At 61.5% G+C, this 26,121-nt stretch overlaps 2 protein-coding genes across 21 annotated transcripts in view; one reads left to right on the top strand and one right to left on the bottom strand.

Annotated features, from left to right (window-relative positions):
* Window positions 1–6,509, top strand: part of MADD (MAP kinase activating death domain) — a 38,450-nt gene extending 31,941 nt beyond the window's left edge. For all 20 annotated transcript variants that reach the window (XM_037522332.2, XM_037522336.2, XM_037522331.2 and 17 more), the window contains 6 exons: window positions 380–544; window positions 763–835; window positions 934–1,040; window positions 3,107–3,176; window positions 5,054–5,100; window positions 5,453–6,509. In XM_037522332.2, the coding sequence (XP_037378229.1) occupies window positions 380–544; window positions 763–835; window positions 934–1,040; window positions 3,107–3,176; window positions 5,054–5,100; window positions 5,453–5,557 (567 nt within the window). In that variant the 3' untranslated portion in view covers window positions 5,558–6,509. The remainder of the gene's footprint in view (window positions 1–379; window positions 545–762; window positions 836–933; window positions 1,041–3,106; window positions 3,177–5,053; window positions 5,101–5,452) is intronic.
* Window positions 6,510–7,408: 899 nt separating this feature from the next.
* On the bottom strand, window positions 7,409–24,871 carry MYBPC3 (myosin binding protein C3). The gene is made up of 33 exons (XM_054699187.1): window positions 24,847–24,871; window positions 23,486–23,752; window positions 22,603–22,716; window positions 22,395–22,523; window positions 22,157–22,305; window positions 21,229–21,346; window positions 20,730–20,778; window positions 20,382–20,411; window positions 20,184–20,237; window positions 19,526–19,546; window positions 19,091–19,254; window positions 18,107–18,239; window positions 17,637–17,761; window positions 17,451–17,556; window positions 17,186–17,352; window positions 16,645–16,810; window positions 15,824–15,930; window positions 15,709–15,738; window positions 15,124–15,263; window positions 14,841–14,912; window positions 14,025–14,184; window positions 13,593–13,697; window positions 13,316–13,504; window positions 11,177–11,311; window positions 10,842–11,009; window positions 10,044–10,132; window positions 9,679–9,874; window positions 9,309–9,448; window positions 8,951–9,110; window positions 8,724–8,860; window positions 8,246–8,432; window positions 7,998–8,032; window positions 7,409–7,849 (listed from the first exon to the last, which is right to left on the bottom strand). The coding sequence occupies exons 1-32, from the start codon at window positions 24,869–24,871 to the stop codon at window positions 8,022–8,024; spliced, it is 3,843 nt and encodes a 1,280-aa protein (XP_054555162.1). The 3' UTR covers window positions 7,409–7,849; window positions 7,998–8,021.
* Window positions 24,872–26,121: the final 1,250 nt, after the last annotated feature.

Raw genomic sequence — 26,121 nt, 5'->3', positions numbered from 1 at the left:
CTATTTTTTCTCCTTGGGCAGGTCTGCTACCGTCCCCTGCCTCTGCCCTTGTCCTTGTCCACAGAGGTGATCCCTAAGGTGGTAAGGTGGGGGCGTGAGCTATCTCTCCTCTGAGTACTTTCCAGAACACAGACGAGATGGTAAAACACTGAAGGGGAACAGCCTCCTTTGGGGCCCACATGCTCCGGTCGGTGGCGCCGGTTCTTTCATTAAGCCGGTGCGCAGTGACGTCCAGCAGTTCAGGGTCTGTGTGTCCACCTGAGGGCGACTGAGAGCCCAGGGCAGAAAGCCTGCAGTGGGGCTGCTGCCGGGAGGGCACCTCCTCCTCCCCAGGCACCCGGGTGGGGAGCGGGAGGAACATGCGGCTGCGCCCCTGCAGGTGTGCGACGACTGCGTGGTGCTGCGCAGCAACATCGGGACAGTGTACGAGCGCTGGTGGTACGAGAAGCTCATCAACATGACCTACTGTCCCAAGACCAAGGTGCTGTGCTTGTGGCGTCGCAATGGCTCCGAGACACAACTCAACAAGTTCTACACTAAGAAGGTGCCCGTGAATGTCGCTTGGGTGGGGGGCGCGTGGGGAGGGCCAAGCGTGGAGTCTCGCAGGAAGGTTACAATTCCCAAATCTGCAGCCGAGCCCCGCTTTGGCCTCCAGCTCCTGTGTGGGGTGCGGAGGCCGCTCTGGCCCAGGCCCACCCAGCCGTGGTGGCGCAGAGGGCGGGACTCTGCGAGGCTCCCTGACAGGCCGCTCTCCCCACGCAGTGTCGGGAGCTGTACTACTGCGTGAAGGACAGCATGGAGCGCGCCGCCGCCCGCCAGCAGAGCATCAAGCCGGGTGAGGCGCCATCCCTGAGCCACTGCCGGGGCGGGCGAGGATGCGGGGCTGAGGGACGCCCCCTCCCCAGGAGCTGATAGCCTCCCCCCTCGCGACAGGACCTGAGCTGGGTGGCGAGTTCCCCGTGCAGGACATGAAGACCGGCGAGGGGGGCTTGCTGCAGGTCACCCTGGAAGGGATCAATCTCAAGTTCATGCACAACCAGGTGGGTGCAAGGGGCTGCACAGGGCTTTCCTGGCCCTGTTCCATCTGCAGTAGGATCAGTGTCCAGGCCCCCAGCACTTTCCCAGTGAGCATGAGAGAGGGTCTCTGGGGCTCGTGGTGGGACTGGAACAGCTGGACCGAGAAGTCAGGGGGGAGGGCGCAGTGAGGTGGGCACCCCCTTGATGCCGCAGCAGGGGGCCTCGCAGGAGGCCAGGCAATCCAGGGGCCCAGGCGGCGGGGCCGCCTCCACCTTAGACTCAGCGCAGTGTGAGTGGGAGCGTCTCCTGGCCCTTGTGGCGGCGTCCGCCTCCCTCCTCCCAGGGTGTGCTTTGCTGGTGGTTGTGCTTTGAGAGTCTAGACCAGCTCATCTGCTCGCGTGTTTCCGGCGTGGGTGGCGCTTGTGTGCGCGTGTGAGTAGCTTGTGCCTGTTCTGTCCGGAGTGGGTGTGTTTATTTGCCTTATTCTCCTGCTGATTCTTCTTCCCATTCTCTTCCTCTGAGTGTTCCCACTCTGTGCCCTGCTCCACAGGCCCCACTCCCCTTTTTTTGATTGGGGAGCATCTCAAGATACATCTCTCCCTCCTTGTGATTCCACCTTAGATGCTGACTTTTTTTTTTCTCTCTCTTGGTCTTTTAACACAGTGTTACTTTTTCTCTCAGTGGACATCCCTTAAGCTAATTCCTTTCTGAGGCCAGCGCATCATCCCAGGTCCGTTCCCAGTTCTGACTCTTCACACAAGTGCCTTCCCTCCCGCCCCCGGGTCCCGCTCCTTGAGGCCCTGAGCCAGCACCGTGTGTGTGTGTGCACAGCCCCTGGCCCGGAGGCAGAGGCATGGGGAGGTGACCATCTGGACCTGTGGCCTTCCCCCTCCACTGGCCATCTTAGTGCCCCGTCTTTCAGGAATCTAGTGGGCAGCTCTGGTGTGATGGGAAGCAGCTGCCCAGGTGTCCTGGCAGGATACTGCTACGTGGTCTATTTAGGAGCTTAGAGTTAGACCAAAGAGGAGTTCACTTAAGTACTTTTCTGGGCCATGAAGGTGCTGGCACTCTTTGGGGAGCAGGCTTCTGGCCATTTCAGTGCTGTGGCTTCCTCGGTGCCTCACCTTCTGCAGAGATCTGGCGAAACAGCACCCAGATGCCCTGCCCTTTTCCAGGTCCGCCCGCAATGCAGTCCCTTTAGCCTGACCTCAAAAAGCAGGTACAGACCGGTCTGTAGTTTCAGGCTTTGCCCCCAGGAGAACTCCTCCCAAGCAGGGGAGTCAGCCCGACTGATCATGAGATAATGGCTTTGGGGTCCGTCTTCTGCCACACACCAGTCAGTGGAGTTGGGGCGGCACAGGACGCTCGCTGGAGTCCTGCCTGCGGGGTAGCACATGGGAAAGGCGCGGTCTTTGGAGTCAGGGCCACTTGGATCGGAAGCCCAGCTTCATTATTCATGAGTAAACAAGCGTGCTGAGCCTCAGTGTCCGCCGCTCTGCAGCAAGGGTAACGCAGCACCCCGGGCCACGTAGGTGTAGGAATCACACGTGGTACTTGCAGAACTCCTAGTCGGTGCTCACAGTGGTGGGTGTGATCACCACGCACTTCTTGGGAGAGCCTGGATCCTGGTGCAAGGAAGATACCGACACCTCCCACCCCACGGGCATTCTGAGGGGAGCTTTGCACCCGTGCCAGCCCTCTGCGCCGGAGGAGGATGCATGGAAGGGTAGAGAGCTGATGGGCTGAATGGGCAACCCCAGGGGCACCGTGTCCTACAAGCGCTGCCCCCGGCCACAGGGTATGGGCGGGCAGCCCAGGCCAGCAGAGGGGCCTTTGGGGTGGGTTTGACCATTAAAACTAACGCCTTCATTTCTCTCCCATGCTTTCTCCTCCGGCCAGGAGCGGAAGGTACATGCCCTTTCTGCTATCTTCGCTTCTCAGCACTCTGGAGTTGTGTGTGTGTGTGGATTCTTCTGTCGGCCCTTTGGGAAATAGGTTTTCTGTGGGGGGGAGGGGCTGTAGCTGGGAGTGGGCTTTGTGGGGCCCTGGAGGAGCCTCTGGGCCTTACCCGTCCCTCCCTCTCTTGCAGGTTTTCATAGAGCTGAATCACATTAAAAAGTGCAATACAGTTCGAGGCGTCTTTGTCCTGGAGGAATTTGGTAATTACACTATTTTGCTCTTAGGTCTGGACTCACATGGCAGTAACTCAAACCTCGGAGCTCCAGAGGAGGGGCTAGAGGCAGAAAGAAGAAGAACCCCTGCAGAGAGGTCAAGAGGGGCAGGAGCCATGCTAGGGAAGGAGAGGGAAGGAAGGGCAGCGCTGAGCTGAGGAAGGGAAGGAGAGAGACGAGACAGGCGGTGGCTGCTAGGATATGGGCCTCAGAAAGGCAAGTGGCCTCAGCCGGTTAGCGTTCAGCCGCGGTGCTCAAAAGGCTCGGCGAACCAGCGCCATTTTCCCTTGCTTGGCCAGCCAGTGATCAGAAAGTTCTGGGGCAGAGCAGCCGGGCCACCCCAAGCTCTGCTATGTCTTGTCGCCGCTGTGATCCCTCCGGCAGCTCAGTGCCCCGCGCAGCCCTGGAGCCGCCTGGGCCTCCGCCAGCGCGCTAGAGGAGGGCGTGTGGCAGCACAGGCAGGTGCACTCTGAGGGCAGAGGAGCCTAGCGGGCCTCAGGGGCAGCCGGGGCAGCGGTAGGTGGACGCTGGGAGCCAGCCTGCCCAGCCATGCTGAGGAGTGGTCTGGGGTCCTCGCCCTGGGGCTTTGAGTTCCTGCTGTGTTTGTGCTTCATTCTTTTGTGCCCCTCATCGCTGCTATGAAAACCTTCGTTCTCCAGCAGGTAAAGTGACCTCGGCTCGCTCGTGCTGCCTCTCCCGGCCCTGCCTTGGGCCCGCAGCGGGTGGGGCGGGCTCCTTCAACCCAAGCAGCTGCTCACATCGCCAGTTTGTCTCTTCCTTTCTCTCCCGCCCTCTTCCTTCCCGCCCTCCCTCCGCCCTCACGTGCTGGCTCACTGCTCTCGAGTCTTCTCCCCTCCCCGTGCGCGCCCTTCTCTCTTCTGCTAGAGAGAGATGTGGGGGGATCTTCCAACTCAAGAGAAGGACCTGGGTTTCTTGCTCTACCCTTGATGAGCTTGTTCCTTGTTAACCCTAGGTCCCCCTGGCCCCCCAGTACAAGTCTACCCCCCAATGGCCAGGAGAAGGTGTGGCCAACTCACATCCTACCTTTTTTGGCCCCCAGGGGGATGCCACGCCCCTCTGCTCCCAGTCTCCAGGGGACATGAGGATGACCGAGCCGGGGCCTTACTCCGTCCTCCAGCCAAGCAGAAGCCCTGCATGGCTGGGGCAGGGGTGACTCTTGGTCTTGCATTCTGGGCTGTGGACATGTGTGTATTTTGCCTGATGCTCCCTGTCACTTCTCCTGGGTGCTGTACTCGCCTGTCCCTTTTGCTCGGTGTGTCTGCTCCAGAGCCCTCTGACGCTCTCCCTCACACAGGCAGGCCTGGGCCTCTCCTGCCACTCAGGGAAGGAAACGTACAGGTCTGGTGGGTTTAGTCTTCTGCTACCTCCTTATCCAGCCTCAGGACCCTCTGTGCAGGGCTGGGAGTGCAGGGAGTGTGCTTGCCACCACCAGCGTTGGGGGCTGGTGGCAGGGATGAGTGCTTGGCGCCCCAGCAAGGTGAGGCACAGGCCGGGGACCACTCTCTTTTCCCCTCCCAATCTGGGAACACCTCCCTGGGAACTCCGCGGGGGTCCTGGACAGTAGCAGCGACCTGGCTGGTCTCGTGCTGGGGCTCTCACGGCCGTTGAGCCATGAGCCACCACTGCCCTCAGCTGAGGGGTCTGGCCCAGTCTCCTCTCAATCAGCAGGGGCAGGACCACCCTCCATGGCCTCTGCCCTGTCATAGCCTCAGCTGTTTAAGCCACTGGGAGAGGCCACTGAGGGGAACGGGGCCCTGGTGCCGGGCGCTGCCGCCTGGGGGAGCCTGGCACAATCGCTCTTAGTTTTGAACATTCTGTTTTGTCTCTTGCCCGTCCGGTTTTAGTTCCTGAAATTAAAGAAGTGGTGAGCCACAAGTACAAGACACCAATGGTGAGTCTGCTGCCTGACTCTGACCCACCAAAGCCTGCAGGGCTCCCTGGGGACCTTCGGAGAGCCGGGGGGGCGGGCCCGCCGAGGAGAGCTCAGGGTGAGGGGATTACAAACGGTTTGAGAGGCGAGTGTGTCTAGGTGGCAAAGACTCAACTGAAGCCGAAGCAAGTCTTCAGCCCTGGGGGAGCAGAGACACCTCTTTGCCCCCCACCCGCAGTTCTGAGCTAGCTTGGGGCTCTTTAGCCCTGAGGCCTGAGCCCAGCTCAGGGCAGGCGTTCCCACCTGGCAGATCTCAACCCTGAAGATGGATGATCTCGTCAGGTTGACCTTTGTGGTTTTCTCTCCCCTCTAGGCCCATGAGATCTGCTACTCTGTGTTGTGTCTCTTCTCGTATGTGGCTGCAGTTCGTAGCAGTGAGGAAGACCTCAGGACCCCACCCCGGCCCGTCTCTAGCTGATGGAGAGGCGTTGCGGCCCCCCGGCCCAGGGGATGCTGCTGCCTCCTGCCTTCCCATGCACACGACCCTGCTGTGACTGAGTGGATGTGTGTGCGTATGTTCTCTGCAGGCCCCTCGTGGCTTGGTTGGTCCCTAGTTCCATGTCTCAGTGTGTCTTGGAGTATGTGTCACACAGCTGAGTTAGTCTCCGGCCCCTTCTCCTCCTCCATTCCAGAAGACCAGCGTACTGACCCCTCGGGGTCTGTGTGTGTCTTGTTTGTTGGGCCATTGGCTTCTAAGAACAGAGTCCAGGCCAGTGCGAGCCCAGTATTGCGTGTCCTTGAGACATTTGTGTTGTGATGCCTTGTCCCTGGTGTTCGGACCCTCCAGTGCAGGCCTCTGGCCCCTGTCCTCTGTGCTGGCACAACTGTGTGCCTCGAGCAGCCTTGGTGGAGATGAGGGAAGTTTGAGGCCTGTCCTCTCAGAGATGGGCAGGGAAAGGACAAAGGTTGGGAGAGCCGAGGGGCAGCAGAGCGTGTGGCTGCCGCCTGCTTCCTAGCGCCTCTCCCCAGCTGGCAGCACTGCCAGGGCCGCACGCCTGCCGCTGCCTGCTGTGGCCTCCACCACGGCCAAGCAGCAGCGCTGCAGGGCCGCTTTTTGCTGAGCAGCGATTGCCCTATGGTCTCTCTTGCCTTCAGTGTGAGAAAACAGAGTGGTTGGGACTGGGCATGTCCCAGGGACCCTGGCCGCCCCACCCGGGAGCCGGGCCGGGCTAGGAAAAGGCCGAGCTCGGTGTACATATCTGAGTCTGCAGGCAGCGTCTCGGCACTGAGTGCCCGAAAGGAGAGGGGCTGGGACTGGGGAAGACACCCCTGTAAATACTTCCGCTCCATGTTATTTATAGAACTTGTACAGAACTGTGACTGTGAATAAATGTCTTTACTCCCTTTGGGCTCCTGGCTGCCTTGCCTTGCACGATGCGTCCTTGCAGCCAGGCCCGAGGAAGACTGTCCCTGCGCTCTGCAGAGGCACCTTGGGCTGAAAGGAGGGAGATGAGATCAGGCTTGTCCCAGGTCAGGCCCAACCTGATTTCTCCCGGGGAGAGGCTGTGGGGGGGGCCTCCTTCCCTTAGGCCCGCCAGGGCCTGGCCGGGGCTGCTGTGCTAAGGATTGGCCACTAGAGGGAGCAGCCACACTGGACTGTGACACCTGAGCAGCGATTAATTGCACAGTGAGGGAAAAACCAAGGATAGGGGCTCCCTTGCGCCCCTTGTGGGTGTGGTCCAGAGGTTGTGGCCTCACCAGCGCCTTGGGCTCTCGGTCAGGAGTGTCTTGGGTGGAACTCTGAAGCCACTCTAGAACCAGCCCACATGATTTTTCCCCTATGCCATGGGGGGGCCCCTCTGGCACCCCCTGGGTAGGAAGGCCCTTCCATACCCTAGCAGGGTACCTCTGAGACTTGCTGGCTTCCTCCTCCCAGAAGGAAATGGTGAGGAAGAGTAGAGCAGAGCCGGCCCCAGTGACTTGGGCTGGACAGAATGGCTTTCCTGGCAGGTGATGGCTGTGGGTGGCCTGTAGGCTGGTTGCCCACAGGGGACCCAAAGCAGCTTAGTGCAGCTCTTCTCCAGGCCTTCTGGGCACGGAACCACAGGAGACTCTGCATGGCCCCATGTCAGGGCCACTGCGCTCATGGGTGCCTGGGCAAAGTAGCACGCACAGGGATGAGCCGAGAGCCTGAGCTTCTGGTGTAGCCACTGTGAGCTCTCCTCCCTCCCAGCAACTCCCTTACTCATTGAAGGGGGTGTCAGTGGGGAGGACCTAGGTTCCTTCTAGTGTGGATGTTTCATAATGTCAGGATTTAACTGAGGCTGGAGACAAAGCACCTGCCCCCTGTTTACTCTGCAGAGCCAGTTTCCCTGTGCTGCTTGTGGGAGCAAGTGCCGGGCCGAGACAGGCAGACCTCCGCGACCACACCCATCTTTATTGCCCTTACATACTGAAAAGACGCAGCAGGCCAGAAAATCTGACCCCACCGTCATTTCTGCAGCCCACCCACCTTCTCTTCATCCCAAAGATCTGAGAGTTTCCAGCAGCAGCTCCCCCCGCAGCTTCAGCCCACACAAAGCAACCCCTCCCCGTGCCTGCTCCTATAGCTTCCCCCAGTGCAGCCCCAAAATACACACTTGGGCGTGCACGTGCGCGCGCGCACACACACACACACACACACACACACACACACACATATCCAACAGCAGGAAGGGGCTTGTCCAGCTTCCTTTGAGGCTCCTGGTGTTTGGGTGGCGTCCAGTTGAGCCTGTAACACAGGGTCCCTTGTGAATGAGCTGAACAGAAACCTTGCTAGGAGCCACCTGCACCCCAACTTCCTGATGGCTGCCCCGGACAGGGGCCAAGACTCAGCCTCTGATTTGGGCCCTGGGGGGTCAGGTGTCGAGAGCACATACCTGGCCATGGGGGTGCCAGCCTGGTCACTGCGGCACTGTGGGAGAAAGGAGGCCATGCTACAGGTGTGTTGCACCTCCCAGCACCATGTGGGGCCCCCAGCCTTCCAGAGGGAGCCCAGAAGCCAGGCCTCCCCAGATGTGACAGAGCCTTTGTTCTTTCGGCCAGAGCCACTGGGTGGGCCAGGACAGCAGAGGCCCAGCTGGAGGTCCAGCTCCTCACCCAGGCCCTGGCCCCGTGGGGTCCTCACCTCGCACCTCCAGGCGGCACTCACACTGCGCCTCGCCTTGCCAGTTGGTGGCCCTGCAGACATAGACGCCCCCGTCGAAGGGGCAGGGCTTTCTGATCTCCAGGGTCAACACTCCCTGCTTGCTGAACATGCGGAAGCGGGCGTCTTCTCCCAGGTCCAGGCCGTTCTTCAGCCAGGAGATCTTGGGCTGTAAATCAGTTCAAGGGAGGGAGGGACACAGAGTCGGACGAGGAGGAACCGGCAGGAACCAGGGAGATGCATTTGTGTTACTGCTCTGGAGGATCCCACGTGAGCCCCAAACTGGAAGCAAACAGGGAGCCGGCTGGGGGTGCCCACCCTGTACAGAGAGCGGAGCCTGGCCTGGACACCCTGAGGAGGAGGGAAAGCAGGGGGACATTCTGGGGAGAGGACAGCTCCAGGTGGGAGCCTCTGGGCCCTGCCCCCGGGTCTCCCCAGCCAGGGGCCCCACCTTCTCTACCTTGGGGCTGCCCCGGACGGCGCAGCAGAGCGTGGTGTTGTAACCAGCGATGACAGAGCGGTTCACCAGGGGGTGGGTGAAGCTGGGGGCCTCGGAGAAGTCCAGGTCCTTGTAGTTGGGTGGCTCGTACGTGATGCCTGTTGGCAATAGGGCTTCGTGCCAAGAGGGCCACACGGAGCCAGGCTCCCCCCTGCTCCCCCGAGGGGTGAGGAGTGAGGAGACAGCACCTGGTCTGGGGATAAAGACGGCTTCCTTGGTGGTGGCGGCTTTGTCACTGGGCCCCACAATGTTATTGCTGAAGACCCGGAAGTAGTAGCCGTTGCCGATGATGAGCTCGGACACCACGCAGTGGGTGCGGCGGTAATGCTCCAGGACCGTGAACCACTCCTGCGGGGCGCGGGGAAGCGAGGGGCCTGGAGGTCTGGGCCTCTCTCAGGTAGCCCTGGGATCGGCACCCCAACCATGGAGGGAACCAGGCCAGAGCAGGAGGATGATTGGCGAACCCATAGTAAGATCAGCTGGGGCCCGCCCCCCAGCTCTCGGGAAGGTGTCTGTGGGTGGCCAGGCCCCCAGACTCAGGCTCACCATGGTCTTCTTGTCAGCTTTCTGCACCGTGTAACCCAAGAGCTCTGTGTTGCCATCGTCTTGGGGCAGCTTCCACCGCAGAGCCACATTGAAACCCCACGTCTCAGTGACACAGACGTCCTCGGGAGGACTTGGTTTGTCTGAAAGACGTAGACCAGTCGCCACGCCACATTTCCTGGGACTGCCAGGCCCCTTACCGCTGGCCCCTCATGCCTGCTGACCAAAACCTGGCCTGCCATGTCCTGCAGGGGCTCTGGGCATGCAGAGGAGGACCCCCAGGACTGGAGGAAGTGAGGTTCTGGTCAGACTCCCAGGCCTGGCCTCGGGGCCTGGAATTGAGTGGGCTCAGAGGGGACCCAGAGGCACGCACCGATGATCTGCAGGACCAGCGTGGCCTTGTCCTCCATGTTCTCGATGCGCAGCGTCACTTGGTAGGTGCCAGAGTGGGCGCGGCGAGCGGCCCGGATGAACAGGATGGTGTCTGTGGGGCTGTTGCGGATGCTCACCTCCCCGTCGGCCAGCGGCTGCCCCTCTTTCATCCAGGTCACCTGAGGCCGGGGCTTGCCCTGTGGGGAGGGACAGCTCACCCCTGGCCCAGTTCCCTCCGAGGGCTGTCACTACCCCAGCCTCCTGGGCGAGGCCGCAGGGTCTGGTCAGCCTGAGAGACATCCATTTTCTAGGCGTGGACAACACACTGGCGCCTCTCCCCTTGGGCATAGGAAAGGGCACCCCTACCTGGAAAGGAATGAGGAGGTTCACTGACTCCCCAACCTTCCTCTGGATGGTCTGCCGCAGGTGCCTGGGCAACTGGAGCCGTGGCCGCTCTGTGGGGACGGAGGGGGCTGCTCAACGAGGGCCTCCCACAGCCCAGGCCTGAGGCCCACCACAGTCTGCCTTGGCAGCACCCGCAGAGCTGCCACGAAGGAAAAGGCTGCCTGCTGGGCTTGCCCCTCTTCCTGCTCCTCCTTCAGCCCCAGCCCCACAGAGCTTAGGAAACTGTTGCAAAAACAGCTGACAACTTCCACCTGAGACTGCGCAGGAGACTGGGATCAGGCAGGGTAAGCAACTGATTGGAGGTCACACAGTAGCTAAGTCACAGCCAGGAGGCAAATCCAGGTTTTTGGACTCTTCGCCCGTGCTGTTTCCACCCACTTGCCACCTCTTCCCACTTCAAGAACCACTTACACAACTGAGCCTCTTGGGAACAGAGAGGAAAGTGGGTTCCAGATGGGCCACCTGCCCCCACAGAGTGGGCTCCCTGCGCAGCCCCGAGCACATGGGCTCTACCTACCCACTGGAGCTGAGAGACTCAGACCTGAGCTTGAAGACGATGATCGAATGGCCTAGTTTTCCCTGTTCCAGCGCTGGGGGTTGACGTGGAATAACCCAGAGGCCCTCTCTGCGTGTCTGCCCTGGGCCTGAGGCCTGGACAAAAGCTCTGACCCCGCTGCCCCTGTGCAGCGCGAGCCCCTCTCCCAGGCAGGATCTCCCGGCCATCCACGTCCAGCCTGCGCCACGCACAGGGCCACTCACGCAGTATCTCTTGCACCGTCACGGGCTCCTTGGTGGTGACGGGGGCACCAGGCCCCGCCACATTGTGCGCCCGCACGCGGAAGAGCAGCCGGGCGCCCGTGGGCAGGTCCTTCACCAGCATGGACGTGCGCTCCGTCAGCCCTGGCTGGGCGGCCACCCACTCCGAGGCTGGAGGCAGGGCAAGGAGGCAAGGCCCCGGGCAGCGTCAGCATCCACACCCGCCCTCACCCACTGCCCACCTCCCTGGTGACTGGGGGCCCAGCAGGGGGGCAGGTCCCTGGCCTGGAAGAAGCGCCCTGGGCGGCAGAGCGCCTGGGGCTGGCAGGGCTACTCACAGCCCTCTCGGCAGTACTCCACGCTGTAGCCATCCAGGCCTCCCGCTCCCACGCGCTCCGGGGGCCGCCACTTGAGGGAGACCGTAGTGTCGGAGACGTCATCCACTGCTAGGTGGGTGGGCTCGCTGGGAGGCCCTGGGCAGAAGGGAGGTCAGAGAGGGCATGAGTGTGGGGCTGCACAACCGGGAAAACTGAAGGACCCCACCCAGACTGCCTGCCGGTCCCCAGGGAGGACAGGCTTGCACGCACTTTGAGAAATATTTGGGCTCCAAAGAGACACGTCTCTAGGTAGCTTAAACACAGACAGCCTCGGGCCTCCCCTGGTGGCGCAGCGGTTGAGCGCTGGGCTGCGAAGCTACACGCAGCCTCGGCAGCCCCGGTTCGATCCCCAGTCACCGGGTGAGGGTCCCACATGGCCTGCAGACCTCTCCCGCCGCCCGCTGCTCCCCTCAGCAGTGTGCTTCGGTCCTTCTGCCTGTTCTGCTCCCCACTCTGGCTCTGGTGAATTCTCTCACCCTCCCGCGCTTCTGACTGTACCCAGTGCATGTATAAATGAATAAATAAATCTTTAAAAAACAAACAAACAAAAAAAAACACAGCCTCAGGGCCTCCCTGGTGGCTCAGCTGTTGAGCGCTGGGTTGTGAGGCCGCCCGAAGCCTCCGCGGCACCAGTTCGATCCCCGGCTGCTCCCCGGCCACCGGAGGAGGGTCCCACATGGCGCGCAGACCTCTCCTGCTGCCCGCTGCTCCCCTCAGCAGTGTACTCGGTCCTTCTGCCTGCTCTGCTCCCTGCTCTGGCTCTGGGAATTCTCTCACCCTCCCGCACTTCTGACTGTACCCAGTGCTTGTGTAAATAAGTGGATAAGTCTTTAAAAAAAAAAAAATCAAAAAACAAACAAAAAAACCAGCCTCGGCCTCTCTGGTGGCGCAAGGGTTTAAGCACAGTGCTGTGAAGTTGTCTGCAGCCTCCGCAGCACGAGTTTGATCCCCAGTCGGGGAGCGACCCACATGGCGCAGTGGACCTCTCCTGTCTCACCCACTGCTCCCCTCAGCAGTGTGCTTGGTCAATCTGCCTGTTCAGTTCCCCACTCTGTCTTTGGGGAATCCTCCTACCCTCCACACCTCTGGCCCGTACCCCAGGTCTTGTGTGCATAAATAAATAAATAAATCTTAAAAAAAAACCAAAACAACAAACAGCCTCCACAACCACAAACGAGACATCTACCCAGGGAAAGACGCCCAAAAGAACACAGATGTTCAGAAGGAGCCACTTCTCTTAGCGTCAGAAATGCTATTCATGTAATTCAGGAAAAAGCCCCCTAAAACGGGAGCCATCCCCGGCCCTGTAGGCGGCGAGTCCAGGAAGGGCTGGGCAGAAGGGCACTCAGATCGCTGGGAGCTTCTCCCCCAGCCACCCCTTCCTGCCACCTCCCCGCACTGTGCCCCCTCCCTTGGCCGAGGGGGTATTTGCAACCCTCTCCCCCCCCCCCGCCAGCCACCACCCAGAGTCACACATCCCGAGAGGGAAGGTGTCCCCGAGAGCCAGCCACACCCCAGCGCCTCTTCAACCAGCGCCATCATACAGATGAGGAAACTGAAGCTTCAAGGAGAGACAGTGACTCCCGCTGACCCTCCTGGGGACCAGGGAGCTGACGCTGCAAACCCCATCTCTGTTTCCAGTCCAGGCTTCCTGGCCCTCAGGCACCCCCACAGCCTGCCCTCATCCTGCCCCGCAGGTGACAGTCGAAGGCCGTTGGGGGCAGGAGACCGTTGTTTATGGAGCCTTTGCCCAATACCAGATGCTCGGCCTGCATTTTCTTCCCCAATCAAGTTCTGTGACGGGGATATTGGCACCACCCCCATTTCACAGATGTGGGAATTGAGGCTCGAGGTGAAGGAAGGTCAGAGTGTGCCAGTCTCAGCTTCACCCCTGCCAGCTGGGTGACTGGAACTTAATTGCCACTTAATTGTGGGGCCCTCACTTCATCCGTGAAGTGGAGACGGTCGTCCCGACTGGAGATTAAAAGGACACCAGGGCCGAAAATGCCTCTGGTGGTGGCCGCCCACAGAGCAGCTGCTATCACTGAGGCCCCACCACGGGGGCTGGCATTGGGGCCAGTGCCAGGCTGGCAGGCTCACCGATAGGCATGAAGGGCTGGGAGGCTGGGCTGGGCCTGGACATGCCGATGGCGTTGACCGCGTAGACCCGCATCTCGTACACCACGCCCTCGATCATGCGCCTGGCCTCGTGCCTCAGCTCCTTCAGCAGGTCGAAGTTCAGCCGCATCCAGCGGTAGCTCTTCTTCTTCTTGCGCTCCAGGATGTAGCCTGACAGCGGGGAGGTGGGAGAGCTCTGGCCTGGGGCCCAGGCACCCCGCCCCTGCCCTTGGCTCTGTCCCTGTGCCCTTGAGCTCACCCAGGACTGGCTGCCCGCCGTCATAGGCAGGCGGCTCCCACTGCACCGTGCAGGAGTCCTCGCCCACGTTGCTGATCTTGGGGGCTGCAGGGGCATCCGGCACATCTGTGAAGAGTGGACCCACATCAACCTTCTCTCAGCCCAGGGCCAAAACTTCTTGTCCCCTCATCATCCTCAAATAACAGCAACGGGCTGCCTGCACCACCCCCAGAGCCAAAGCAATCCCTCTAGAATGCAGCTCTGAACACGTCACCAGCCTGAGATCAACTCGTTGACTCCCCGATGCACATATTCACACATGTCCCAGCCCCCAACCTCTCCACGGATCAGAGTGCCCCACCATGTTTGTTGAGTGACTAAATGAGTGAATGGATGGACCCTCCCTGTTTGCCCTTCTGCCATCCTGGCCTCAATGCTGGCAGCTGGCCTCACCAATGACCTTGACCGTGAGGTTGACCTGGTCCTCTCCCACAGGGTTCTTCACTGTGACGACGTAGACACCCTCATCTTCCTTCTCTGCCCCCTCTACAGTGAAGATGCTGCGGTCCTTGGTGGTCTCCACCCGGACCCGGCCCTCGGTCTCACAAAGCACCTAGGGTCAGGAGCGGGAGTTGGGGGTGGGATGAACCTTTGCCGGACCCCAGGGGTTTCTATAGACTCTGCAACAGCCAACAGCCCGGGATGGAAATGGAGCTCAGTGTAGGGAGAGACACAGCCAGAGTGGAAGCTGCACCCCTGTGAGCGCCTCACCCTAAAACTTTTATTTAGTGCCTGCTGGAGGCGAGGCAGCAGGCAAGGGTCTCTGGGTGCAGTGTAGCTTTGTCATGGAACTTTAGGCAATCTCTTAGCCTCTGTGCTTCAGCTTCCTTATCCATCCAGTGGGGATGATATGACCGTACAGAAATATTGTGGGGACCCACAAGGTAGAGGAACCAAGAGTGCACAGAAGAGGAAAGACCCAAGCAAATGGGTTGGTGGGGGGAAGTCCTTTTACTGAGAAATGCCAGGAAAACCCATTCCCTAGGGGGAGCAAGCACAAACCTAAGCCAGGCAGCTCAGGCCCTGGCCTTGTTGGCGGTATGAACACAAGCTTGCCCGAGGTGTGAAGGCCCATGGAGGCCCTGCCTGGGCAGGTGTACAACTGACCAGATGTGGCATCTTCACGGAGACCTCACCCAAGGGTGGACACCTCGTAGGCAAGAGATGTCGGAGGGCAAAAGAGTAGTGTCTGACTTCAGCCACACTTACCCTTTTATCAAACACCCACTCATCACTGGCACCCGTATCCCCTGGGGCATCGGAGGCTGGCGCAGGCTTCCCCTGGGAACAGAGCATGGGGGTGGGCAGGGAGGGGGACTGGCTCAGCTGCAGGGAATACTGCCCAGGCCCTCTCTCTTGCCTTTGCCAGCTCCTGGCCAGCCAAGTCCCAGCTTCAGGGTGTGTGGACGTGGAGGGCGCAGCTCCCAGCACTCGTAAGTCCACACACCCACTTGACAGGAGGAGACATGGAGGGCTCCACAGTGCCACACACCTGTGTGATGACCTTCTGCCAGATCACCGTGGGTGCTGGGTCCCCGGAGATGGGGACGTCGAGGCGTAGCTTGTTCCCAGCCACGACCACGATAGTATCCGGTGTGCGGCCTGGGCAGTCCAGGTGGATCTTGGGAGGTTCTGGGGGAGGTGGCAGAGGTCACAGGGGAGCAAAGGTCTGGTGTTTCCAAACTTATTTCACCACGGAACCCTCTTTAGATGGAGTATCGTATTATGGGAACCCAGTTTGGAAAGCACTGACCTAGAGCATGAGGGATTTACTCTAAAATACCCAATTTAAGTTTCATATAAAAAAGGAGAGGTACTTCTAGAAGCCCAAAAGTTTGAACAATAACAGTCTCGCGTCTGATGTCATCTGACAGCTCCCTCCTCTTTCTTGCAGGAGCCCATTTCAGAGGTGAAGAAGCTGAGACTTGGAGATGGTAAGTGGCTCCTATTCATGTACGACAGAGCTGGGGGGGCCCCAGGTACCCGCTCTGGATCCTGCTCTTCCCTGTCTGTGAGTGAAGGGGATAGAGGGACAGGGTGGGGTGCTGGGAGGTGGCACTGGGGTCTCGAGACTCACCCTGCCTGGGCACAAAGTCGATCTTGACCTCTGCAAGAGAAGGAAGAGCAAGTGGGCCGGGGAAGGCAGAGCCCAGTGAGGGGGGCCCCCGCAGCAGAGTGGGGTGCCAGCTCACCCATGAAGTGGAGCTTGGCAGACAGGTTGCAGGCGAAGCCCTCGGGCACGAAGCTGTAGTCGGCCTCATCTGCAGGCGTGACGTCATCTATGGTCAGCTTGTGGACCCTGCGGGGTGGCAGCGGCTCAGGGGACCCCGCACACCCCTGGCCTCACGGGACATATCACAGGGGCCGCAGGGGACCCTCACTGCATCCGAGCCCATTGCTGTGCCAGTGTTTTAAATTCTTTCCCTATTTTTTAATTTTCCAGCTCTGTTGTGTTTTCAGAGGCGGCCAGCGTAGGTGTGTCTCTTGGCGGGGCCCTTGGAGACTGGGCGGGGGCTGGGCCCCCTAATCTCCGTGACCTCGGGGCCAGCACGGGCCGGCCCAGGTGCTCGGGCGTGAGAGAGAGAGTGGGAGGGAGTGAGGGCCTGCCCGGAGCTGACCGGGTCAGCTGTGGCCTCCCGCCCGGGTCGCAGGTCAGGGGCGGGGGTTGGGGGGCTCCCAGCTGTGTGTCCTGTGGTTTTCTTGCTTTCCCTGATGGACGCTCCTCCTCCCTCTGCGCCTGTCTCTCCTTGTCTTTCTGTCCGCTTATCTTTTTTTATCTTTATCTTTTTTCCCCCGTCTATTTATTTTATTCATTTTTTAAAATGTATATATATTTTACATCATTGTTCATTTTTAAACACTATTTTTGTCCCTTCATCTTATTTTTTCTCTATTTTGCTCTGTCTTGTCTGTGTATGTGTCTGTCTCCGTCTCTGTCTGTGTGTCTGTCTCTCCCTCTCTCTGTGTGTCTCAATCTCTGTCACCTCTGCCTGTCCCCCCCCCCCACACTCACCGCCCGATGTGGGACACTTTTATGCGACTGTCGGGCACCAGCTCCTTCCCGTTCTTCAGCCACACGCCCCGCACGTTCTCATCCGACACCTCACACTTGAACACGGCCTGGTCCTTCGCACCCACGGTCAAGTCGGCGATGCTCTGGTACACCTCCAGCTTTTTCTCTGGGGGTCGGGCAGAGCCAGTGAGCTCTGTGTATGTGTGTGAGAGTGTGTGTGTGTGTGTGTGTCCTCGTGGAGGTCACACGCGTATGTGAAAACACTCGTGTGCAAGTGTGAGTGTATCCTGCCTGCACACCAGATGGTGCTGTGCGCACAAGGAACCGCAAGTGTGGGAGGCGCTGGTGACACTAACCAGGCCCAGCTGACCCTCCCACCCACCCTCTGGGGTGGCCACCTCGTACCCCCCTATCTCACATGACGAAGGTGAGGCTTGGGATGACAGTGACTTGCCCGAGGTCCCATGGGCCTGATCCCCGGGTTGCCTGATCCCTGGAGGGCCGGGGTTGAGGCGGCCTCCCTGGGCCCCCCAGGCCTCACCCTGCACGATGAGCTCAGCCAGCGCCTGGCCCCCGCTGGTGCGCAGCGCATAGTGCCCGCCGTCCTCCAGCGTGGCCTCGTTGATGATCAGGTGGTGCTTCTGGCCATCCTTCTTGAACCGGTATTTGAAGGTCTCCTCCCGGGTCAGCTCCACCCCGTCCTTGAGCCTGGCAAGAGGGCGAGCAGCGAGTGCGATGGCCTCTTCGTCCTCCGGGGACGTTCCTGGCCCCTGCCCCGCCCTGTGCCCCCACCCCTCCAGACTTACCATTTGACCTGCGCCCCCTCCTCAGACACCTCACACTCGAACTCCACCCGCTGTCCCACCATCACCAGCTGGTCCTCCAGCTGCCGCGTGATCAGCACGGGGGGCTCTGTGCAGGCAGGACGGCGTGAGGGCCCTGCCCCTCGGTGCCCCCCCCACCGCCCCAGGGCCCCAGGGTGCCAGGCCCACCTTTGACGAAGAGCTCGGTGCTGCACTTCTCGCCCCCCACCACGCACTGGTAGGCCGCGTCGTCCGCCAGCGAGCACTGGCTGATGGTCAGGGTGCGCTTGTTGCCCACCGACTCGAAGATGTACCTGGGCGGGGGCCGTGGACTCAGCCGGTGCCCCGGCGCCCCATCACGCCCCACACCGGGAACCCTGCACCTCCCCCGAGCCTCCCAGGAGCGGGGCCTTACTTGCTGCGGAACAGGAGTCATTGCCGCGGCCCCGGCGGGGTGAGGCCAGACCGGCCAGAAAAGGCGCAGAACGGAAAGAGGAGAAATTAGGTCCAGAAAAAGAGAAATGGGGGAGACAGAGACAGGGACCAAGCACCGGACAGAGACAGAGAACAAGGGGAGAGAGCGCAGGGAGAGCAGGGCTGGGGCGCACCCCTCTCCCCCGAGGATACCCCCATCCTCATGCCCCCGGCACCCAGGGCACCTGCCGCTCATCTGAATCTCCTGCCCGTTCTTGAGCCACTTGACCTCGGCGTCGGGGTCGGCCACCTCCACGGTCAGCCGGATCTTCTGGCCCTTGCTCACCTGGTAGGCTGGCTCCAGCTTCCTCTGAAAGGCTGAGCACCACCCTCAGCCCCCAGCCCCCGGCTCTCCTCCTGGGGGGGGGGTGCCCAGGGGTCCTGCCTCCTGCCCGCCTTTGCCGTCCCTCCCCCGCCCGCGACGGCTTCTCCATCTCTGTTCTCTGCGCTGTGGCCTCCTTGTCTCTCTCTGTGTCCTCCTGTCTTCCTTGGGGTCCTCGCCACCTGCCCAGGTCAAGGCGAGGCCTAGGGGCTTCCAGAGAGACAGGGTTCGGCAGGAGCGCGCCGATGGCATGGAAGGGGCCTCCTCCTCCTCTTGCCTTAACAGCAGCGCAGGCTTCTGTGAGCTTGGGCTCCCGCGGCTCCCCCACGGGCAGGGGCGGCCCCTGCTTTGCTGGCTCACTTTCCGGGGGGCCCTGTGAAGCCCTCGCTGGAGAAGGGCCAGCCTGAGCCCTGACCTCAGGCCTGCCTTGGGGTGAGGAGCTGCCCGGCGCCTGCCGGCTCTGTCTGTCCTCCCTTTGCGGGGGGGGGGGGGGGGGTTACCCCGGCGCGGGTCTGTGGGCTAAGCCGGCTCCTTCCCTTCCTGGGGGGTGTGGGGAGAGGCAGGCAGGTTTCGTCTCTCTCCGAGGGGGAGCAGGGAAAGAAGGGGTCACGGTGTGTTACCAGGCGAGGAGGGGTACCCTGTGCCCTGCCCTGTCCCTGGTGCTGTCTCTGGGCTCCCCCTGTCCTTTCTCTCGCGGGAGGGGCTGCCTGAGCGCCCCTGCTGTCCCCCATGAGGGAGGGGGTTCGCCTGAGTTTCCCTTGCCTGGGACCTGGGCCTGAGCGGGGCTCCTCTCCTCTCGGGTGCGAGCGGGGGGCTGGCGGGCACCCTCCCCGGGGCGGGGGGCTACCTGTGCTCTTCTTCTCGTCCCGCTTCATGCCCTTGAGCCTCTTGAGCATGCCGCGCAGGTCGGTGACCCCGTGCTGGAAGGCGATGCGCTCGTACTCCGAGGGGGGCGCCTGCCGCAGGATCTCCCACACATCCTCCTCGGCCGGAGCCTCCAGCTTCCCGTCCCTGTGTCCACGTGCCGCGTGGAGAGGCCTCAAGGGGTGCCCCGAAGCTGGGGCAGCACGGCAGCCCCCCTCTGCCCCGCTGCCCTCCTGCTCCCTCCACTCTGGGAAGGACCAAGGGGCTGGAGCAGCCCCTTCCCCTGGAGCTTCAGCTACGTGGGTGCTGGGCGGGTTCTGGGGTTAAGGGGGCTTGAGGCTCGGCGTGGGGGTCTGGAGCTAGGGGGGTTCCCGGCTGAAGTCGGGGTGACAGGTGCTGGGCTTCACTGGGCACTCACCGCGGGATTCGGAAACTGCTGCTCAAGGTAGACAGAAAGGCAGTGGACACATTAGGGGTGCCCCCTGCCCCCACCTCCCCGCATGCACACCCCTCCATGTACAGAACCCCTCAGAGACCCCGGCACACGTGGCCTTGTTTATTCCCCCCAAACTCTGGCAGGTGGGCATCAGGAGACACCCAGAGCCCAGAGACTCCCCCCGGTCAGAGGGGACTTGATTCCCAGCCCTGCCTCTCAGCAAGCCCAGGCACAGATGGGGTATGTGACCCCCCTGGGACCTGCTACCCCCAAGCGCCGGCCCAGGACTTACTCTCTGTGCCAGCAGAGCGTCGGCGATGGAAGGTCCCGGAGAGGAGGAAGAGGTCAGAGAAGATGCAAGTCAGAAGGGCAGGGCGGGGTGAGCCACTTCTGTGGCTTTGGGGTCCCCTCCCAGTACCTTCCGGGTCCCCCAAGCCTATGTGCGACCCCAGACGGGAGTGTGGCGGGGTCCCGAGGGACGCTGCGAGCTCGTCCCTAGGCTCCCCTGACTTCCCGACGCCGGGCTGTCCCATTTGGCAGACAGGGAACCGGCTCAGAGAGGTCCGTGACCTGCTCAGGTCACTGGTGCTGGAAACCACAGTGCTAGGACGGGGCTCCCCACCGGCTCTTTGGGGCTCACCTCTTCTTGAGCAGCGAGCTGAAGTCCAGAGTCCCGGCGTCCTCATGGCTGTCACTGTGGAGAGAGACCCTCAGCGAGGCCTCAGTGGAAACTCATAGAAAGGGCGCAGGGTTGGGAGTGGCGTGGGAGCAGATGTGGGGGGGACACCGGCTGGGTGGGGGCTCCCTCCTCAACCCCCCGGGTCTGAGGATATGGTACCTGGTTCGCCGACCGCCTCCAGTCAGGCTCCTGTGGGGGTGAGATTCAGTTCCTCACCTGTTCAGGGGTGCTTGTTCCCCCCCACCCCCAGCTTGCCCCCCACAGATCAGCTGCCCCCCAGGTCACCCCAGCCCTGACCCCCTTCATCACTCCCTAGCCTTGACCCCCACACATCAACCTCAGCCCTGAGCTCCACGCAGACCCTGCCCTGTCTCTCCAACATCACCCCAGCCCTGACCACTGCATAGCCATGGTCTTGACCCCCAATATCACTCCTAGCCCTGCTCCCAAGAGGCATCAGACCCAGCTCTGACCCCCATCGTGCCCTGAGGAGGAACAGTCACTCACGTGCGGCGGAAAGCTGATCTGAGGTCCAGGTCTCCGGGGCCAATGGCCTCTGGGTTCAAAGAAGGGGATTTAGGAGAGGGGGCTTCAGAGGAGGCTGTCCCAGAAGCCCCACGCTGGTTCCTCAAGTGACACAGACCTGCCCGTTCACTGACCCCTCGAGAGTGGCATCTGCCCAGGGCCCCCTAGCCTGAGCCTTTCTCCAAACCCAGGTACCGGGGATGTGGGGGGTGACCAATCTCCCACTCGTCTCTCAACCACACATGCCTGGTACCTGGGGCAGGAGCCTGGGCCACAAGCTGACGAAGACCCCAGACAAGATGTGGACTGGCCAGCGAACTCCCACCCCAGCCCTGTGAGTCTCCCCGGCATGAGCGGCGTGGGGTCTGTGGTCACCAGCCGGCCAGCAGCTGGGAAATGGTGCTGGGAAATGGAGGCACGCTCAGGGGGCAGGGCCCCTGGAGATCCCCAGCCCGGGACATACGCCAGGGACCCCCCTCACCATGGACGGTGAGGTTGAAGTTGCAGCTGTCAAATTTGTCCTTGGTGGACACCTCACAGCGGTAGCCGCCAGCGGAGGTGACCTGGGCATCTGTGATGTGCAGCTCAAAGAGATAGACCTGTGGGGTGAGATGTCCCCGACACCGAGGAGGCAGGGATGAGGCCCTCACCGCTGAAGGAGACGGGGAGCTAATGGCCACCAACCTCACTCCTCAGGGTGTATCTAACCCTTCCAGTTTGTGTAAGTGAAAAAGACTCATTCTCCAGATCCATGACTGCCATCTGTTGGCACAGGGTGCTGAGAAATTGTAAGTCTGCGATGGCTGCGAGGCAAACGGCACGCATTTAAGACGAGGCCCGTTTGCGCAGTGCACAGCTCACTCATCTGAACATGGCGGCCCTGCCTTCCCAGAGGCCCCCTTCCTGGCCCAGAACTGTGGTAGAGTGGGAAGGGGAGAGGTTGGGGGTCAAAGCAGAGGTTCTAGGCCTGCCTCTGAGGGACCTTGGCTCAGAGATAATCCCTGGAGTTTTGGTTCCTTGTCTGTATATTGAAGGTTTGTTCTCGTTGGTCGTTGAGGGCCCTTGAGCCCTCCGTCCAGGCCCTCACGCCCCCGCTGCCTGGTGTCTGCCATGTTTCTTGATGTCCCCAGCCTTGCTGAGCTCCCTGCACCCCATTAGCCTTAATAGGAGTCCTTGAGACTGTCATGCCCTCCAAGCTCCGCGTTCTCCACAAGGCCCCCAAACCTCCCCATGCTCCGTGAGCCCCAGCTCCCAAACATGCTTCCCAGACTCCCCACGGCCATCTTTGCACCTCCTATCTCACGGTCTTCCCCAGGCCTCCCTGGGCACCCCATACCTCCCAGGGGCTGTGTGCCATTTCCATGCATCCCCCACCCCTGTAGCCAGGCCCCCATGTCCTGCAGGCCCACCTTGCTGGTCCTGTCGTAGCTGTCGTGCAGCTGCAGGTGCTGGCCCACCTTGCTGCTCAGGTCCACCCACTTGCCCTTGAACCACTTGACCACGGGCGGTTTCAGGAGGCTGGCCCCGGCCACGCGAGCCGAGAAGGTGATGCTGCCCCCTGCAGGAGAGGGGCGACGGGCGGGGCTTGGCGGATGCCCTGCTGCCTCCTCGCCCATTCACCCCTGGGTGTCGCAGCCCCGCACTCACCCACGGTCACCTCGCCATCCTGTGGCCGCATCAGAAAGAGGCCAATGGGATCGCTGGAGGCACCAGAGCCATCAGGGGCAGCAAGGCCATTGGGGGCACCAGGGCCATCAGGGACTGCTGAACTTGACCCTGCGAGAGAGAAGCCTTGGAGACCCTCCCTGGACCCCCCTCCTGCCAGCAATGGTCCTCCCCACCCTGCCCTGCTCACCTTCACAGCTTGCAGAGCCTCCTTCCTGTTCCGCGGTGGAGGCCTGGGCTTCTCTGGGGGCTCCAGGGGCCTCAGCAGGAGCAGGAGGGGGGCCTGGGACGGGCTTGTCCTTCTCTGGAGGGGGTGGGGGTGTGTCATGGCGCAGCTTCTAACCAGAGCGCCGTCCTCCCGTCCCTGAGCCGCCTCGGCCTTTGCATCAGCTACTGCGGGGGCTGCCGAGCTCAGCTGGCCCCTCTTTCCCCCACTGCCCCCAAGGCCCCTCTTCTCCCCGAGTTTTACCCATCACCTCTGTGAGCTTGTGCACCCCTCTTCCCTTTGCCTCCTCTCTCCTGAGCTTCACGTCCACGAGCCCACTTCCGTGACGCAACGGGCTTGGATCAAGATGCCCAAAGCTCCTCCTCCTCGTCCTGTTGCTCGGCCCTCAGGGGCCTGGTGCGGGGAGCCAGCCTGCACCTCACATCCTGCTCCCCCTCACAGGCCCTCTGTCCCCACGGGTCTGCCTACACCCGCTCCTCTCCTGCCCCAAGCCTTGGCCTCGGTCCTGTCCCCAGATTGGGCCGGGGCTCCCTCCACCCCACAGCTCCCGGGCACCCTGCAGCACACAGCCCGCCAGGTCGTCAGCTGTGTGTGGGTGTCCACGGGGCGGGCAGGGTGAGGCCTGGCTATGTCTGAGTCTCCCCACCTCCATAATGGATGAAAAGGCCGGCGAGCGCAAGGGGCACTCAGACAGGTTTGCTGCCCAAAAGGGGAAAGAGCACCCCTCAGAGGGCGCAGCCAAAGCCAGGACGGTGGGGGGGGGGGCGCCTCCTAGGCCCTGAGGAGTAGGGAAGTGGTGGGGCTGCCCTGCCCCCAGAAACTCAGACAAGGCTGACCGGGGCCTTACCTGCCTCTGTGACCTTCAGGTCAAACTTGACCTTGGAGGAGCCAGCGATGACCGCGTAGGACCCCTGGTCGGCAGGACCCACGTCCCGCACGGTCAGCGTGTGCCGCGCGCCCTCGGCCGCCAGGCCGTACTTGTCGCTGGCGCTGATGTCCCCGCCGGCCCGCTGCCAGCGCACCCTCGCCCCCGGCCGCTCCGTCTCAGCCTCGAACACGGCGCAGCTCCCCGCGGCCACCTCCGCTGACCGTGGCTTCTTGCTGAAGGCTGACACTGAGAGGCCAAGAGAGGCTGGCAGGGGGCCCCAGCTTGCCCCAGCACCCCATCCTTGCAGCCCCTCTTATTAAAAATGGCGATAAGCACTTGAACACATCCCCTCACTAATGCTCCGATGGCCCCTTGAGGTAGGCCTAGCTGTTATACCATCTCTCAGCTGAGGACACCGAGGCTCGGAGAGGTTAAGGCACCTGTTCGGGATCGCACAGCCAGCAGGGGGCCAGCCAGTGCTGTGGCCCTAACCTCCACGCAAGACTTTTGCTTGGTGTGTTCTTGGATTACCCATCCTCCCTGCCTAGGAAAGCCCAGCTCCCCCTTCTCCCCGCTATCTGGGGCCCTTGGCAAGGGGGCCTACTTGGATGTGGCTAAATTTGTCTTCCAAAGGCCTCTGGCTGCGAATCAACACGAGATAAAGCTGACCTGGGTCGGGGCCGGGGCTGGAGGGCTGGATTCCTGCCCTGGACAATGTTAGTAAAGGAGCAGGTTGGGGCCTGGACCCTGCGCTGTGACTTTCTCTGTCCTTGACCTGGAGCCTCTTGACCGTCCTCTCCCAGAACGCGGGGTAGGCCGCGCTGCCCTCCCCGTGGGAGCCGTGCTGGCTGTGGCGCCACTGGGGTGCAGGTGCATAAAGCAGAGACCCCCACGGCTGGAAAGAAACAACCCAACCCCTCCTTGTACAGATGGGGAAACCGAGACCAGAGAGGGAGGGACTAGTCCTAGAGCTTTCAGGGCGCACAGGAGCAGACTCGGCCTGGAGCAGCCTTTTCCCAAAGGCGAGTCCAGGCAGGAGATGGGGGTGGGGGCACGAAGGGGGCCCCTCTGTAGCCTGAGAATGGGGTCACTCTCCTGGAGGTTTCCCTCAACGGCCCCCTCGCCTCTCTGAGCGCCTGACCGTTTACCCTCATCCCCTCCGAAGGACGAGAAGGAGAAATAGTCAAAAAGACCCAGGAGAAAGAACAGGCCCCTGTCCTGGGGTTCAGAAGCCTAGTCCTCAGGACCCTTCAGGTACTCCTAGGCTTGCCCCCCCGATCGTAGATGTCCCCCAACCCTCCCTGGACCCACACTCAGCCCAACCCCAAATCTGGAGCTACCTGGCTTCTTCCCCGGCTCGGGCATCTTGAGAGAGGTCGCCCCCAGAACCAGGCAGGCTCAGACCACCCAAAGAATATCTGTGCCGGGACCGTCCCGCACTATATAAGGGCCCTCCCCCCTCTCGCCCGCTCGCCTTATCTGCCTCCTGTCCAGCCACTGCTAAATATAGACAAATTCCCGAGAGTGGCCCTCCAGGGAGAAGGTGGGGCTCCCTTGCTCCTGGCTGGCCCTGGCCTTTCCCACCCCTCAGCCCAATATGATGTTATCTGCCCCCCAATCCTTGGGGGACCTCAGGGATACTCCCAGTCCTGTCTGTCTGTCTGCCTGGCAGGGAAACAGTACAGTGGGAGTGTGCTGGGCCCGTCACCCTGTGGCTGATGGATCCAGGGCACCCCTGCTGGGTGGTGTGGGCGATGGGTAGGTGCACAGACCCCGAGTCCTGGCACTGCCAGTGCCTCACCTCCCGGCACCTTCTTTTCCTCCTCTGTAAGGGGGGCTTGGTGATAGCAGCGCCCAGTGCGCCAGGCTGTTCCATGAATAAAGCGGGTTGAGAGTGGGAAGTGCTCGAGGCCGCGCCAGGCTCGTGCTGGCCCAGTGCTTGCTCTATGTGGCCCCAGCTTTGGGGCTCATGGGGCCTGGCCTGGCCTCTTGCTGTGGGGTCCTGGGTGGGCTTAGTCCAGGGCCAGGTGGGGAGAGAGCAGTGCTGGGAACAGGTGTCACCCAAGAGGAAGGGCTGGGTGAGCCTGCCCGTGAGGAGATGGGGTACATTTTCCATGTGTCCCAAATGCAAGAGAGAGGCAGAGCTGGCTCTTGCTAAAGTCATACAAAATCCCTGCCAGTAGGGCCTCCCCTGGTGGCGCAGCGGTTGAGCGCTGGGTTGTGAGGCTGCTCGCAGCCTTTGCAGCGCCAGTTCGATCCCTGGCCACTGGCAAGGGTCCCACAAAAAAAAAAAAAAAAAATCCCTGCCAGTGTTCTGAATCCCCTCATGTCCCCTCCACCACTCCTCTGTGACCCTTTGCCCCCTGTGACTGCCCCATTCCTTACACACACACACACACACACACACACACACACGCACACCCCACATGGTCGGGGGCAGGCATTGGCTGCTACACAGAAACAGGCAAATTCCATGTGACCCAGTTCAAGCAAGACCCACTACAGGGAACAATTATCTGTGCCCCCCTTTTGTGCGATTCTCATACAAACCTTGTCCACATGGACTGTCTCTCAAACTTCTGGAATCTGTTCTTTGCTGACATTTTAACCTCTTT

This window comes from Talpa occidentalis, unplaced genomic scaffold (assembly GCF_014898055.3).
Source record: "Talpa occidentalis isolate TD23 unplaced genomic scaffold, MPIMG_talOcc4v2.1 talOcc4.3, whole genome shotgun sequence".
NCBI classification, from domain to species: Eukaryota; Metazoa; Chordata; class Mammalia; order Eulipotyphla; family Talpidae; genus Talpa; species Talpa occidentalis.
Note: the sequence above shows the minus strand (reverse complement) of the source record. Positions and strands in the feature narration are given on the sequence as shown.